General features: G+C 45.6%; 1 protein-coding gene across 1 annotated transcript in view; it reads left to right on the top strand.

Moving 5' to 3' along the window:
* LOC147451110 (P-loop containing nucleoside triphosphate hydrolases superfamily protein) overlaps positions 1 to 13,992 on the top strand; it is a 59,360-nt gene extending 45,368 nt beyond the window's left edge. The window contains exons 9-11 of the mRNA XM_086520077.1: positions 12,552 to 12,658; positions 12,732 to 12,875; positions 12,956 to 13,992. Of these exons, the coding sequence (XP_086376203.1) occupies positions 12,552 to 12,658; positions 12,732 to 12,875; positions 12,956 to 13,373 (669 nt within the window). The 3' untranslated portion in view covers positions 13,374 to 13,992. The remainder of the gene's footprint in view (positions 1 to 12,551; positions 12,659 to 12,731; positions 12,876 to 12,955) is intronic.
* The last annotated feature ends 1,705 nt before the right edge of the window (positions 13,993 to 15,697 follow it).

Here is a 15,697-nt window from a genome sequence, read left to right as displayed (position 1 = left end):
CATAGGTGAGAGAGAGGGCAGTGCGTAGCGTGCAGGGCATCACTCCTGGCACCGCACTGGACATAAGAGGTAAGCAAGCACTCCATTGAAGCTCTCAACCTGTGACAAAACTGAAAAATGAGCCTTTCCCCCTCTAAATTCAGCGCCACTTCTTCCTGCATGAGGAAAGTGGACAGAAATGTGCCACTTGGCACATTTACAGCCTATTTCCCGTTTCGGGATTGCCGCCTAAAAATGTCCCGACCGGTTGCCCAATTGACGTCACGGCAGAGTAATAAAATGTTCCCCTTGTCATTCCGGAGATAATGATGCGAACACATTTTAAGGTCCCAAAATAGCAGTTTCCTAAATTTTAGGAGATGCTGCCATTGTATCTTTCTAGGTCATCTGACCCTCTTTGTACACTGCAGCCACACCAAGAACTGAAATGTAGCCTCTACAGCAAAGGATTCCACTTTGGCTAGTCAATGACCCCACTTTGGCTAACCATAGTCCTTGTTCAACCTTAGTGCTCTCTTGCCCTTAGGCCTGGACTCCCTCTGAATAGTTCCACACTAGCTATGCAATGCAGGGTAGTTAGATTTCTCGAGGGGTGTTTCCAAAAAGTGAAAATGAATAAATAATAAGAAAGAAATCAACAAAAAGGATAGATAGTAGTCACACGCTGGTGACACACTCTCTCTCTCTCTCTCTCTCTCTCTCTCTAGACACTTTACTGGGGAGAGATAGAGAGTCCCAGAGATAGATTACAGATTTCTTTTCACTAGATATGGGACAGGCAGACGAGCTGTCATCATTGCAGAGCCTCGGCCCACACTCATTCGACCACTACTGGCTCTCTCATCGACCGAGCACTGGAGCTACGGAGATCCAGACGACCACGATTGAGGAGAGGGGCTACACAGCATCGACGGAGACTACAACAGAGGATTCGAGCCATAATCTCTCGATATCCAGAGTGCAAATGAGGAAGGATTCTAGTAGTAGTATCAGTTCTTTTGTACCCTGACATGGTATTAGATTCACCATTTTGTAACAGATTGGTCTCATAGGTCATTTTGGCCTTTTGAAGACGTTAATATAACATTTCATTTCATATCATTTTCTCTCTCTCTCTCTCTCTCTCTCTCTCTCTCTCTCTCTCTCTCTCTCTCTCTCTCATTTTAGTATCTCTTTTTTTGTACTCAGACATGGTACCAGATTCACAAGTTTGTAACGGATTGGTCTCATAGGTCATTTTGGCCTTATGAAGACGTTTATAAATCATTTCTTTCATCTCTCTCTCTCTTTCTCTCTCTACTTTGTTACAATTTAGTCATTGGAGTTGTTTGATTCATGTAGGACCGGTTTGCTTGTCAAACAACAAACGATTGACTCTCTAATACCATTGTAACGGGAGGGAACCACGTGCCAACTGAAAAGAACAGACTGGAATAAACTTTAGCACTTGAAAACAATTTGAGAGAGAGAGAGAGAGAGAGAGAGAGAGAGAGAGAGAGAGAGAGAGCGTCCACACGAGACGCAGAGTGGCGGAGCTCCACTTCCATAGTGCTCTGGGTCCAAAACCTTGGAGCCCCTTTCCGTATTTCTTCGTATTGCTTCAACAAGGTACACAGTCTAGGGGCTCGTGTCACAAACTGCTGATGTATCAAAGCCTTGAAGAATGGAGCCAACTTACAGATGCCGGCCAAGAGGCCTAAACCCTAAGAAGAACAAGTAGTAGAAGAAGAAGTCCTACCAACTTATGGGGACCCCGTCCGATGGGGCCCCAATGACATAAAGGGATTAAAATAAAGCAACACACACACACACACACACACACACACACACTCAAAACTGATGACGTGGCAGTTGTACGGACACTCCGCATTTTGCGCTGATTGATGACGTGGCAGTTGTACGGAATTCCGCAAATCGCGCTGGCAGCTTTTTGGCATTGTTTTTGGACCAGAAGCTTTTGAGTTTGAAGGCTTTTTATATAAACTGCTTTTCATAGGCCAAGGGCCTTTAAATATGTGCTAAGGGCTCATTCTTTGGCATGCTTCCTGGAGAAGGTGCAGAGTCTGGAGTACTGGCTTGTATTGTGTTGTTGCAATATAAAGAAATACCGAAAGGGGCGCCAAGGTTTGGGGCCAATACTCTCTGGGGTGAAATTCCGCCACTCCGTGTCGCTTGTTGGCTCTCTCTTTCAGTTCAGTTGTTATCGAAGTGTTAAAAGTCTGTTCAGTTTGTTCTTTTCTATTGGCATGTGGTGCCCGTCTTGTGACAGTGGTATCAGAGCATCAGGCGTGTGCTTTTCTAAAAGCATACTGGTCCTACCAAAGAGCAGACAAAGCAAGATCGCACTTCCAAAGTTCATGGAAATTTTAGCCTCGTGTTGGGACCCCGGACTTATTAGCCACTCCTCCCTTACTTCATCGTGCATCGGGCGCGCTCCCGTCTTCATTGCTCATGTCTTACAGGGCATAAGCCATAAAGATCACTTGCAAGAGAAGGATCCAAGATTTGTTTCGAGTTGCTGTTTTTCTCAGAGGCAGTGCCATGCAGATGTTGATGTCTGCATCTTCCTTCGGAGTACAACTTCTAGCAGAGTGGGGTATCTTGAAATGCTTGCCATGGAAACCCTAATAGATTATAACTTGAAATTTTTTGACTTCTCTTTGTGAATGTCTCTTCACGAGCAGATGACCTTGGAGGTCTAGTGCGATTGCTATCTTGGGACTACCATGGCCGCCAAAGAAACACTATTTGTCCACGAGTTGATGGACCATGCTGTGCTCGGCTACGACCTTATGGTATGAACCTAACCCTAATTTTTACAGTTTTTAGGATGGAACGTCAGTCGACTTTTCGAGCTCGACGAGATTGCTGTTTAAGTTTGAATTTTGTTTGAGTTCTGTTTGAGAACTTGTTTGCTGTTCTTGTTTGAAATTTGTTTGAAATGGATGGTATCTGTTTTGAATCTGTCTTGGTGCCGATTTGAATTGTTTGACTCTGGTTTTAATACTGGTTTCATTGATTGGTGATTTTACTCCCGGGTGGAGAAGTGAGAAATACTGTTTTGGTATTGTTTGAACCTCAGAACGATGCAGGCCAATGCGACTCCCGGCCCGGACCTGGATGGTTATGCGGGAGGAGCATTAAGAAGTCTGAGCAGTGGTTACTCTCAGCACCTCCAAACGACGCAGGCTGCGGTCTGGGGGGCGTTTTGTTGTAAAAGGCCTCTATATCTCCCGGCCCAGACCTTTTTACGTTATGCGGGAGGAGCGATGAGGGAGTCGTTGAATATCTCCCGGCCCGGACCTTGTTAGGTTATGCAGGAGGAGTGTTCATCGACGACTTTATGTTTCTATGTCTTGTAACATGCATATGTGAGCATTTGTGTTGCATTGTGATGTGCCAACCACTGAATATTCCTAATTGGATGAGATTGCCTGGGTATGTAATTTTAGTGCATCAAGACACCTGTGGAAGATCAGTGCGATCTGGGTGTGATGGCTAATTTTACTACGCCGGAATATCAAGAGTTCCGTTCTGGATGAAAGGAGAAGCCAACTCCTTGATCAAAAGAGCCGAAAGGAGAAGCAAACTCCTTAACAAAAAGAGCAAATTGATTGTCCCTCGGAATGTCCCTCGGAATGACCCTCGGAAATTTTTGAGGTAACTTGAGTTGTTTTGCAGATATATTGTAATCGCGAAGTTCGGACGATTACTTTCTTTCAAGAAGGGGAGATGTCACAAACTGCTGACATGTCAAAACCCTGAAGAATGAAGCCAACTTACAGATGCCGGCTGAGGGGCCTAAACCCTAAGAAGAACAAGTAGCAAAAGAAGAAGTCCTACCAACTTATGGGGACCCCCCTCCGATGGGACCCCAATGACATAAAGGGATTAAAATAAAGCAGGACACACACACACACACACACACACACACACACAAAAAAAAAAAATTGATGACGTGGCAACTGTACGGACGCTCCGCGTTTTGCGCTGATTGATGACGTGGCAGTTGTACGGAATTCCACAAATCGCGCTGGTAGCTTTTTGGTATTGATTTTGGACCAGAAGCTTTTGAGTTTGAAGGCTTTTTATGTAAACTGCTTTTCATAGGCCAAGGGCCTTTAAATATGTGCTAAGGGCTCATTCTTTGGCATGCTTCCTGGAGAAGGTGCAAAGTTTGGAGTACCGGCTTGTACTGTGTTGATGCAATCTAAAGAAATACCGAAAGGGGCGCCAAGGTTTGGGGCCAATACTGGAATTCCGCCACTTCGTGTTGCGTGTCGTCTCTCTCTTGCAGTTCAGTTGTTATTGAAGTGTTAAAAGTCTGTTCAGTGTGTTCTTTTCTATTGGCACGTGATGCTCGTCTTGTGACAGCTCCTTTGTTTCTTTGCAATTTGGAATGCCAGAAGGAGACCCCAGGTTCTTATTTAAACCCCTAAAAGCACTGGTGTTCAAAAATTGGCGCCAAAAGCTAGCAGCGCAAAACCTAGGATGTTCGTACAGCGTTGCTACGTCAGCATCTGTTTTCGCAAAATGTGGGCAAGTCCATACAATGCTACCACGTCAGTCTTCACACAATTTTGAGTGTTGACTTTTCTTCTAGGATTTAGGCCCCTCGACCATATCTGCAAGTTCATCATTGTTTAGGGTTAAAACCCCCAACTCATTTGGTATCAGTACCCACGTCAACAACTTGTGACGTTAAGAGACTGTGTACAAAGGAGACTGATCTGGTAAGCGCCTCAATCTCCATAGGGGGGGCAGCTAATTCCGCTCGAATGATATCATGTGGTACGGAAACCTTGGCTCTAATCAGCTGAGAGAGATCATAGATACCAAGGGCTTCTCCGTACGCCTCCAACCATCCTGGCCTATGGAAGGTCCCCAAACTTGCACCCCATATAACAAAGTAGAGGCAACCAAAGTATCAAAGAGCCATAACTTTGTCCTAGGTTCCTGGAACTGAACCTGCGAACACATCCTTTCCATTCCTCCTAGAGCCGCACCAGCTCTAGTTAGTCTAGTCTCTTCTGCTCTTCTCAAAGAAAATCTCGGCCCAATAACGACTACCCCCAGGTAGGTGTATGCATTTGACCATATTTGAAAGTAGGTACTGATCTCCTGACCCATTGCGGTATGGTGTTAAACGCCATAACCTTGGGTTTACACACAGTCCACTATCCTCTGCAAAACTGCGTAGTGCATCCAAATGTCGTTGCATACCTTCTGGTGAGTCAGATATCAGCACAATATCATCAGCATATAGCAACAATGGGATCCACGTCCCTGCCAGCTGGGCACCTTTGTCACCCTCTTTGTCAATGTAATCGGACACCTCATCAACATACATACTAAATAGAGTAGGAGACGATGGGCAGCCCTGTTTCACTCCAATAGTAGAGTGAACTAAATCAGATACCCCTTCCGGAGTGCGTACATGTCCCACCACTGATCTATACAAAGCCATAATCCCCCAAATCACCTCTATAGAGAGAGAGAGAGAGAGAGAGAGAGAGAGAGAGAGAGAGAGAGAGAGAGAGAGAGAGAGAGAGAGAGAGAGAGAGAGAGAGAGAGAGAGAGAGAGAGAGATGAAATGAAATGTTATATTAACGTCTTCAAAAGGCCATAATGACCTATGAGACCTGAAAGTTACAAAGTGGTGGATCTGATACAAAGTCAGAGTAACAAAATAACCTAACAACAATACAAAACAAAGATATATACTATGGGGTCCTAAGTTGGTCGATGTGAGTCAAGCAAAAACTAATCAGAAAAATGGGCGGCTTGTGGGGATAGCTGAATCACAAGAGATCTAGCATCGGTCGTTGGCGAATCTCATCAATTTCCTCCATGGTTAGTAGTCTGACCGGGCGTCGTGCATGCCTGGCCAGCGTGCTCCGAATTTTCTGTCGTAGCCTCCGTCGATGCTGTGTAGTTCTTCGCAGTCGCGGGCGCCTGGATTTCCCCAATTCAATCGCTCGGTCAATCAATGTGCCTCTGGTGTGAGACGAGGGGGAGCTCTGCTGTGGGAGTGGCTCTTGCGGCTGTCTCGTGTCTGCTCTGAAGAAGTCTGTGATCCGTCTTTGAGACTGGCTAGCCTCGCCATTCATCAGGCTATCTCTGTGTCTGCGCAGCTCGAGCAAGAACAAACCCAGACATCTCTGATCTTCGTATCCCATGACTCTTGAGAGTGGTCCAAAACCCTCTCTGAACAAGCAATGGAAGCGGCCTCGTATCTCGTAGTAGACGGGGCAGTGGCATGTATAGTGTAGCTCTGTTTCAGGTTCCATGTTACACAAGGGGCATGTCCTGTCCTTTGCTGGTACTCCGTTGTATCTCCTAGTCTCAATCCGCAACTGGTGAGAAGATGTGCGTAACTGGCCAATAGCACATCGTATCCCATGAGACAAGTGGGCATCCATGTATCTGGGTCTCGCCACAAAACCATCTTCCGTAAGCTGGAGGAGGTCTCTGTAAAAAGCCATCTTCGTGCCCAATTCCTGTGCTGGTTGTATCCATGTCCTCCTGGTGTCTAGCTGGGTCAGGTCTTGGCGGATGAGCTTGGTGATCTATGACTGTGTAAGAGTGAGAGATGGTGCATCCAATGAGTAGTGGAATGGTGGCAGCCTGTCTATGCTGAACCCATGTGCCTGAAACCATGATGTCATCTCGCCATACCAACATGTTGTATCTCCTTGTATGGCTAACTGTCGAGAGGATTCAAGTGCTATGCGAGCATATCTGTCTCTAGGAAGTGCCCATGTGCGGTTTATGAAGGAGACTGATCTGGTGAGCGCCTCCACCACAAGTTGGGGGGCTGCCAGCTCTGCTCGGATAATGGCCCGTGGTACTGATGCCTTGGCTCTAATGGAAGACCGAGTGACGACCCAAGAGGAAGAGATCGTGTCACTAAAGAAAGAGCTCGCCGAAGCACGATCAAGAAACACACTGGAGGAGGGCGAACTGCAACCCTTAGTAATCGAAGAAATCAACACGATCAAGGAGCAAGTACGGGCCATCAAAGAGGGAGAAGAGCAGCACAAAGAAATGACGACTTCTTGGGTGGATGTTCTTACCAAAACTCAACAGAAGGCGGACGAAGCCGAGAAATGGATCAAGGTGGCCAAGAAAGGAAAAGGCAAGGAGATAACGCCCACGCCCACACCCAACAACATCATTAATCAGACACTAGAGGAGGAGCAGAGGAGAAGGGTGCACGCTTTACATGTGAGAATTTGCGGTCTTAAAGATAGGCAATGTGGACGAAGAAGTAAAAGAACTCACAGCCTTGATGGGGATTCATGAGCCGACGCACACAAGGGCATGGAGAGTGGGCAACATAAAGAAAAATGGAAGCAGTGGAGAACTCAAAAGAAAGAGCACTCATCCTCCGTTTTCCCTCCATGGAAGCAAAGAAGTCATTCTTGAAGAAAAGACCAACTTTTAAAGAGACTGGCATCTTTCTCGGGGATGATCTCACCCTCTCGCAGATCGCTCATATGCACGAAGTAATGCCGGAGATTAGAGCGGCAAGGGAAAAAGGCAAGATCGCTTCTTACCGAGACGGAAAAGTGGTAATACTAGAGCGACGCTCCACATGACGGTGCGAGACTTATGGGACCACACTCAAAGTAGCTGCGTGGAACTGCAATGGATCTATGCGTCTTGATGTGGGTGCCTTTGAGGATAGCTTTACTGGAAGAGACATCATCTTTTACTCTGAGACACACCAAGCCCCTAGGCAATCCATGCGTCACATCAGTGGATACAGGTGGGAGACAGCCTACAGACAGGAGACACGCTCAGAGCACAGAGGGCGGGGCTCGGGGGGAGTGGCAATGTTATTTAGAGAGGATCTGCAGCCACTGATACATATAGCCCGCAGGGACGAGCAGGCTAGGTACATGTGGGTGAGACTGAAAGCAGAGACGGGCAGATACCTCTATCTAGCTATTTGCTACTTTCCCCCGAGTACATTGGTTTATGCATCACCTAGAGGACAGTCCCCTTTCTCTATTTTGGATGATGACATATGGGAGTTCTCTAGGGACGGTGACATTATCATCCTAGGGGACTTCAATGCTAGGACTGCCCATCACCAGGCAGTGTTTTATGATACTTCAGAGGAGATGCTAAGAGAGCTAGATGTTGTAGAGACGGGCCTTTCCAGACTATCACACGATGTGGAATATACTGAGTATGGGCGACACCTGATAGACATGGGCATTGCACATGGATTGGCCATCTTGAATGGCCTACAGAGATTTCTGGCTGCGGGAGGTTTTACATGCTTCCCACACAGACATGGAGCCAGCACAGTGGACTATGTCATGGCACAACGGAATCTCATCTCTAGTATCCAGGATCTCACAGTTGAGCCCAGACCGGTCGGGGTGGCAGTGGATCATGCTCTGTGTTGATGACCATCTCCTTCCAGTTCAGTGTAGCACACAGGCCACGAGTAGCGGCCCCTACTCGCTACACATTCACACGGGAGACAGATTCGGTATACATGGATGGAATCTATAGACGCCTATGCACTGAGGACTCGGGGAGACCTCTGGAGGAGCTAACTACTATATTGACACGGACATTACATGAGGCAGCAGCAAAAGCATACCCACACACCCAGCCTGAGCAGAGCCGCCGATCAGGGAGCATGCCTGAGAACAGCGGGTACGATGAGGAGTGCCGCCAGACTAGAGCTAGACTTCAGAGGGAGGTGCTGTTGGGGGACGTCACTCACAGAGAGTCACAGATTGACTTCCGACGCCTGGTGCGGCGGAAGAAGAGGGCTTTTTTGGCTCGACTCGAGCAGGATCTATATGAGCTATTCTTGAGTCAGGACTTGCTTGAGGCGTGGCGACTCTTTCATTAGCAGTCCCCCCCCCCCCCCCCCCCCCCCCCCCCCCCCCCTGCTATTTCCTTCACAGAGACCTGGGGGCAATACGCATCATCTTTGTACACAGTACCTGGACAGCCGCCCCTCCCCAACCCCCCCGATCCATGCCCACACGCATGTGTCTTTTTCACCGTTGAGATGGTGAAGAAAGCTATTGACAGGATGAAGATTGGGAGAGCATATGATCATGATGGCCTAGTCGCTGAGCATTTCATGCATGCCAAAGACCTACTAGCAGAGCTTCTAGCAGTTATGTTTAACCGGGCCATGTGTGAGGGCCTACCGGACACTTGGAGCCTATCTACGATCGTACCTATCTTCAAATCAGGAGACCCCATGGAACCTGGGAATTATCGCACTAGTATGATTGGGCACACACTGGCACGGTTGTATGCATCCATTCTGGAGCAACAGCTGAGCAGATGGGCAGAGAGGGAAGGAATACGTGCAACTGGACAGGCAGGATTCAAGAGAGGCTTCTCTACTCTTGACCATATCCTAACACTCAGGGCCATCATCGAAGAAGGCAGATCTCATGGGAGACGGATCTATTGTAGCTTTGTGGACTTCCGCAAAACTTTCGGCACGGTACCTAGAGCTAGACTGATGCGCAGATTACAGGAAATGGGAGTACCCACAGAACTCATTTGGGGGATCATGGCATTGTACAGATCAGTAGTAGGGCATGTACGCACCCCGGAGGGACTTTCTACACTGGTTCACTCCACTATTGGGGTGAAGCAGGGCTGCCCGCTCTCTCCTACTCTTTTCGGTGTGTATGTGGATGAGGTTTCTGACTACATTGACAGCGATGGGGATAAAGGTGCTCAGTTGGCAGGGACATGGATTCCACTTTTGTTATATGCTGATGACATAAGTGTTGATCTCCGAATCCCCAGAGGGAATGCAACGTCAATTGGATGCTTTGCATACGTTTGCCCACGAAAGTGGTTTGTCTGTCAACTTGGGAAAAACCAAGGTTATGGTGTTTAATACCACCCCACAGTGGATCAGGAGGTCAGCACCTACATTCACATACGGCCAGGAGACTGTGGAGTACACAAACGCTTACACTTACCTTGGAGTGGTTTTTAGTGGACCTGCATTCTCACTCAGAAGAGCAGCAGAGACCAGACTTACTAGAGCCCACGCAGCATTGGGTAGATTGGAGAGGATGTGTTCGCAGGTTCAGTTTCAGGAGCCCCGGACGAAGCTCTGGCTCTTTGACACCTTGGTGGCTTCAGCATTGCTCTATGGAACCGAGATATGGGGACCTTCACTGGATCACCACGGGAGGCCGGGTCGCTCAAACGGATGGGGGAACATGGAGAGGATGTCCGAGTAGGATCTGAGTAGGATGCCCTATACACAGTTGGTGGCCCTAAACTACCACTATCAACGCCCTTATTTGGGTATTTCTCATTAGTTGACTCCTAATCGTACAAGGAGTCGAAGGGTTGAAATTAGAGAGATGGTGCTCATGTAATCCTACGTCATCAATCTGTGAGTTCTTTGTGTGCAAGTTATGCCGAAAGGACCTACAACAATAGCAAGCACCCAAAAAGTAGGGCTCTCCAAAAACAGCACCCTCCCCCCCCCCCTGCTTTTTCCCGAAAAAGAGATGAAAATGTTGTTTTTCAATGCTATTTTAAATTCAGTTTTAAAGAGAGAAGACTCATTTAACAAAAGAGAAAATCAGCAAATTCTAGAGAGAGAAAAATTGCAGATTCTAGAGAGAAAATCTGCAGTAGAGAGAGATTATCCGAAATTCAGGTTTAGAGACAGACAATCAGTAGAGTCTAGAGAGAGAAAATGTAATGTGCAGCGGAAGAGTTTTATAGTGATAACCCAGGATGAGTGCTCAGCAAGGTGGTTAGGTACGTAGTACAGATTGGATTGAGTTTTTAGGTACATAAAAATTTGTACTCTTTTTCACTAAGCCTAAAGCTGAGAGTACTTCATACATTTACTTATGCATTCACCAAAACTTCGAATAAAGACTAACCAAATCAACAATAGACCATTACAAATGCCAAATACTAGAGTCCACACCAAACAATGAAAACACAAAGCTGGCCAATGTCTACAACCAAACAGTGTGAGATGTCTGATGTCTTGGTCTCATAAAACTAAGAGCATAAAAAGAAAATACATAATGATAATCCAAGACTGAAGTCTGAAGTCCTGACTTTAATAAATACTGCAAACTGCACTCAAAGCTCATCATCATCATCATCATCAGAGGACGATGAAGATGATGATGCCGTCTATGAGGACATTGTCTCTCTGAGTGTCCTATGCTCTTTGAGTCTCTGCACAGGAGCTTCATGCAAGGGCAAAAAATCAGTCGCCACTCAGTCATTACGAAGTATTCCGAGAAGAGGTTGTGCAACTAAAATAGTGCACGAAAAAATTAAAAACATCCGTACGGATCCTATCCATACATACAGATCTGTACTGTACAAACGTATTGTACATAGGCTGACTTTGGCTTTTAGATGTGGTTAGTAAGGCTGTGTGGTAGATTGATTATGCCATTTCCCTCTTGAATAACACGTCTTGAGTTCAACTCCTTGTCGGCTAGATCTTTAAGGTCTCTTGGGATAGTTTCCTACGACGTTAAAACTCTCTTCTTCTTCTTCTTCTTCTCTCTCTCATAGGGTTTCTCCACCCTTTTTTCCGTTTTTAGGGTTTCAAAACTGTTTTTTAGGGTTTTGTCAAGTTTTTTGCTGTTTTTAAGATTTTTGAAACTTTTTTTCGCTGTTTTTTAGGGTTTCCAAATTGGTTTTTGTTGTCTTTTGGGGTTTTGCACTGTTTTTTAGGTTTTCAAAAGTGTTGCTCTTTTTTATGGAATTTGCTTGTGTTTCTTTACTGTTTTTAAGGGTCTCTCTCTCTCTCTCTCTCTCTCTCTCTCTCTCTCTCTCAACCGGAAAAGGAGAATATCTTCCCCACTCACACCAATGGCTAGCAAGGCGAAATTCGCGCTCATGAACAAGCGCATTTTGATATTGAAGATAGAAATGAAAACTTGGAAGCCACGATCATGCAGCGACCGATATGAGTCATCTCATGCTGTAACTCTCAGGTCTCATGGGTCAATATGGCCGTCAGAAGATGTTAATATAACATTTCATTTCATTTTTCTCTCTGTGTCTCAGTGCTGCCGCCTACAACTAATAAGCTTGTAAGCATGCACAATGAAGGAGATGTAAAACTTGATACAAATAAATGAGCCAGAGACCAAAAACTACAGTGGAAGGCGAGCGAGGAAAATGCTCGTCGCAACCTGAGGAAGGGGAGACGGGGAGGGCTCTGAGCAGCTTCTGAATGGTAGACACCTCAAACCGACCGACCATGGCGGGCAACTTTGTGCATACTGTGTCTTTCTGTTGTGCCACTTTCACACAGGTTTTCTGTTTGTACCAAACCTTGTTTCAGCAAATAAAATGGGTTGGACAGTAGGATAAATAGAGAAGTCAGGAACGGCAACCAGTCATCCAGTCTTCCCATTCTGTCATGTTGTTTACATGTGATAAATTTGTTTTTATAAAATCCAAGCTATCTATAAAGGTATTTTGCCCATCACTTGACTCTTACTTTGTTTTTTTAATTATTTGGAAGCTTTACTAATGACCATCTTCTATTCCAGTTGCGCACAGCTGCTATGAAGGATCGCGATGTTATGGAGAAGGGCTTAAAAGCATTTGTTTCGTATATACGGGCCTACAGGGAGCATCAATGCGCATATATATTCAGGTGGATTTTTGGGATGTTTTATTTCACATTATGGTTTACCAGATCCTCTTATTTGAGCGAGCTTTTTCTGTAGGTTGAAGGAATTAGAAGCTGGTAAGGTGGCCATGGGATATGGCCTACTGCAGCTTCCAGCGATGCCAGAGTTAAAACGAGGCACACTTTCAAGTGCAGATTTTGAGCCTATAGAGGGAATTGATTTGGCATCGATTAAATACAGGTATTGTTTACTAAGCATTGTGCTTTCTTGCACTTTGTTACTGTATAAGACTTGTGTAAACATAATTTTTTATATTCCAGGGATAAGATCCGTGAAAAGCAGCGCCAGAAGAAATTGGCTAAAAAGCAGGAAGTAACGGCTGGGCCTTTGCGGCACAGTCATCAGCAAAAGCAGAATGGCAAAGATTCTAACAGGAAGGAGAAGCGGGAGACTGGCAAGAAACGGAAGGCCTCGCAAACTTTAGAAGACGACTTGGAAATGGAGAGAGAGTATCGTCTGCTACGAAAGATTAAAAGGGGTCAACTGAGTGAGAATGATCTGGCCACTGACTTATGCAGTGATGAAGATCATGAAAGAGCAGGAAAACCATTGAAGGAACACAAGTCTACACAGGGTGCAGGTGTAAGAAAATTCTCGCATGTGAAGGGAAAAGATGGGGCCAGGAAACATGGTTCCCATGCAAAGCAGAAAAAAGGAAAAGGCCGTGGAAAAGAATGAAAGGTGCTAGCAACTGATTTGAGCTGCCTTGACGAGGAAAACAAACGAATTACTGATTTGAGCCAACTTCCAATACTCGTAGACACAGTACTGGCGCCTTAACCTTCCACCATCACCCCATTTGGTGAATCAAAGCATGGGCTTTGCCGCTAAGCGGTCACCCCTTTTTGTCAGCCGGAAATACAGAGTCATTAGCAGCTGAAATACTGTGGTTGAGCAAAATCAAGGCTGACAATCTATGGAGTCTCACTAAAAGAGAATTTCCAAGTGGTTCAAATATTGATGGTGGAGGAGCTATGAGTGTTTTAGAGACCTTGGGAATTGCTCTATTTTCTTCCTCGGGTGCAAGGAAGCGAAGGTCATACATGGCAGGCCTATATGGTGTCAGTTTGAAGTTTTTGTTGACAGGTGTCAGATGTAATTGGTCCGTTGTTACTGGTGTAAGCTTAAGGAAGTGTGTTTATACTAAATCTTCCCCTGCTGTAGAAGTCTAAATCTTCCCCTGCTGTAGAAGTCTAGTGATTTCTACATCTTCCCCTGCTGTATAAGTCTAAATCTTCCCCTGCTGTAGAAGTCTAGTGATTTCTACATAACCCTATCAAGCTGTACTCAGCAGCCAGATCTCTCTCTCTCTCTCTCTCTCTCTCTCTCTCTCTCTCTCTCTCTCTCTCTCTCTCTCTCTCTCTCGGTGTTTGATTGCAACATATAAACCGCTAAGTATGTCTATGTGATGGTCAGCTGTTTGCCCATATTGTTAATCATGGCCAGCAAGCAAGAAAGGGAGAGGCTGGTAGATTTGTCTTAAGCTGATTAACTCTTCATATGGGCTATATAGAGTTTCTTGTCTAGAATTGATAGGAGTGGGAAATGGCATTCACAGCTCTATAGACAAAAAATTATTATAACTCTTGGTAGATGTAGAAACACCTAAAATACTTCGGTTTGTCCCGCACAACCACTGCCTGCTAGAGTTGTGCAAGCGGAGGTGTCGCCAGCACCTGCATAGTGGGGAACATGCTTGTGGAAATGAGGATTCCCTTGTAGGGTTGCATAGTGGTTTTGAACTATGAATACACCAAGATGCATGTGTGCTTTATTTTGTCTGTAAAGGTTATGCAACTTTGTTGGCTTTTGATTAGTTACTAGGTATTGTCAAATGTAGTACAGTTAAGAGTAGAATTTCAATAGTGAGTGTACATACATAAGCCATGGAGCTGCTTTTTAGAGTTCATAATTGCATGTTAAGCTAGCACGAAAGTGTGCATGAACATGCCTCAGGTGCTTTCGCATGGTCGTAGAGCAGCATTGAAGATGCCTTCATGCCCGTCTACATTGCTGTATGGTGTAGGCCTTTTTTACTTTCCTCCCCATCTCTCAATTGGAAAAAGGAATGTTTTATGTCAATCTTGAGATGCTACTTGGTTTGGTGGCTAGAGGACTAGAACGAAATGGAATTAAATGACGATGTAGGAACCTTCAACAAGAGCTGACAAGCGGGTATGTGGTTCCTTCAAGCAAGGGTCCTTTTGGGAGCTTGGGTCCCTATTTATTGTAATGAGGGCTATTTTGTGCCACATACCACCAATGCTATTAAGTGTCATAAGTTGATCTGTAGGTGACCCCATCATGCAAACACTACATGAAGTGCTCTTGCCGTAATGAATGTGCATGTGTCTTATCCTACTATGCCCATCCTAGGGGTATCTCTAAATGTATCAATGGTGGTGATATGATCTTCTTGAATATATTGCCAAGTCAAGCAAATGGTAACACTCCTTAATCTTCTTGTATCTCTCTTGAATTTAGTCACGATTTGTAGTAGTGACGCTTGGTGCTAATGTGCAACATTAGTCAAATGCTCTTCTCGAAGCAACATCTCTCTCTCTCTCTCTCTCTCTCTCTCTCTCATCGCGGAGCCTTAGAAGGCAAGGGTGATGCGGGGGAGTGTACACTGTCTAGCTCTGTCTTACTCTCCCTCTCACGCCTCAGAAGATGAGGGTGATGCGGGGGAGTGCACACTCTCTGGCTCTGTGTCTTGCTCTCCCTCTCAAGCCTCATAAGGTGAGGGTGACTCTCTCTCTCTCTCTAGAGTTGAGAGATGTTCTCGGTCTCAAAAAGAAAATAAGGGAAAAGGGAAAGATCTGACATATGGGAGCAGAGGTCGAAAAACAATGCATATCAAATCCGAGAGTAAGATTGAGGCGAGCATAGACACACAGACAGCTGATTAGTACAACGATAGGTGGGATGATGACACTGATCATTACAACAAGTATAGAACTAGAGACAAAAAGTCGAGCCAAAAGGAAAAATTCACACCTGGA

This window comes from Adiantum capillus-veneris, chromosome 9 (genome assembly GCF_014529385.1).
Source record: "Adiantum capillus-veneris isolate H3 chromosome 9, ASM1452938v2, whole genome shotgun sequence".
Classification (NCBI taxonomy): domain Eukaryota; kingdom Viridiplantae; phylum Streptophyta; class Polypodiopsida; order Polypodiales; family Pteridaceae; genus Adiantum; species Adiantum capillus-veneris.
The sequence above is the reverse complement of the archived record's forward strand: the minus strand, read 5'-3'. Positions and strand labels throughout refer to the sequence as shown.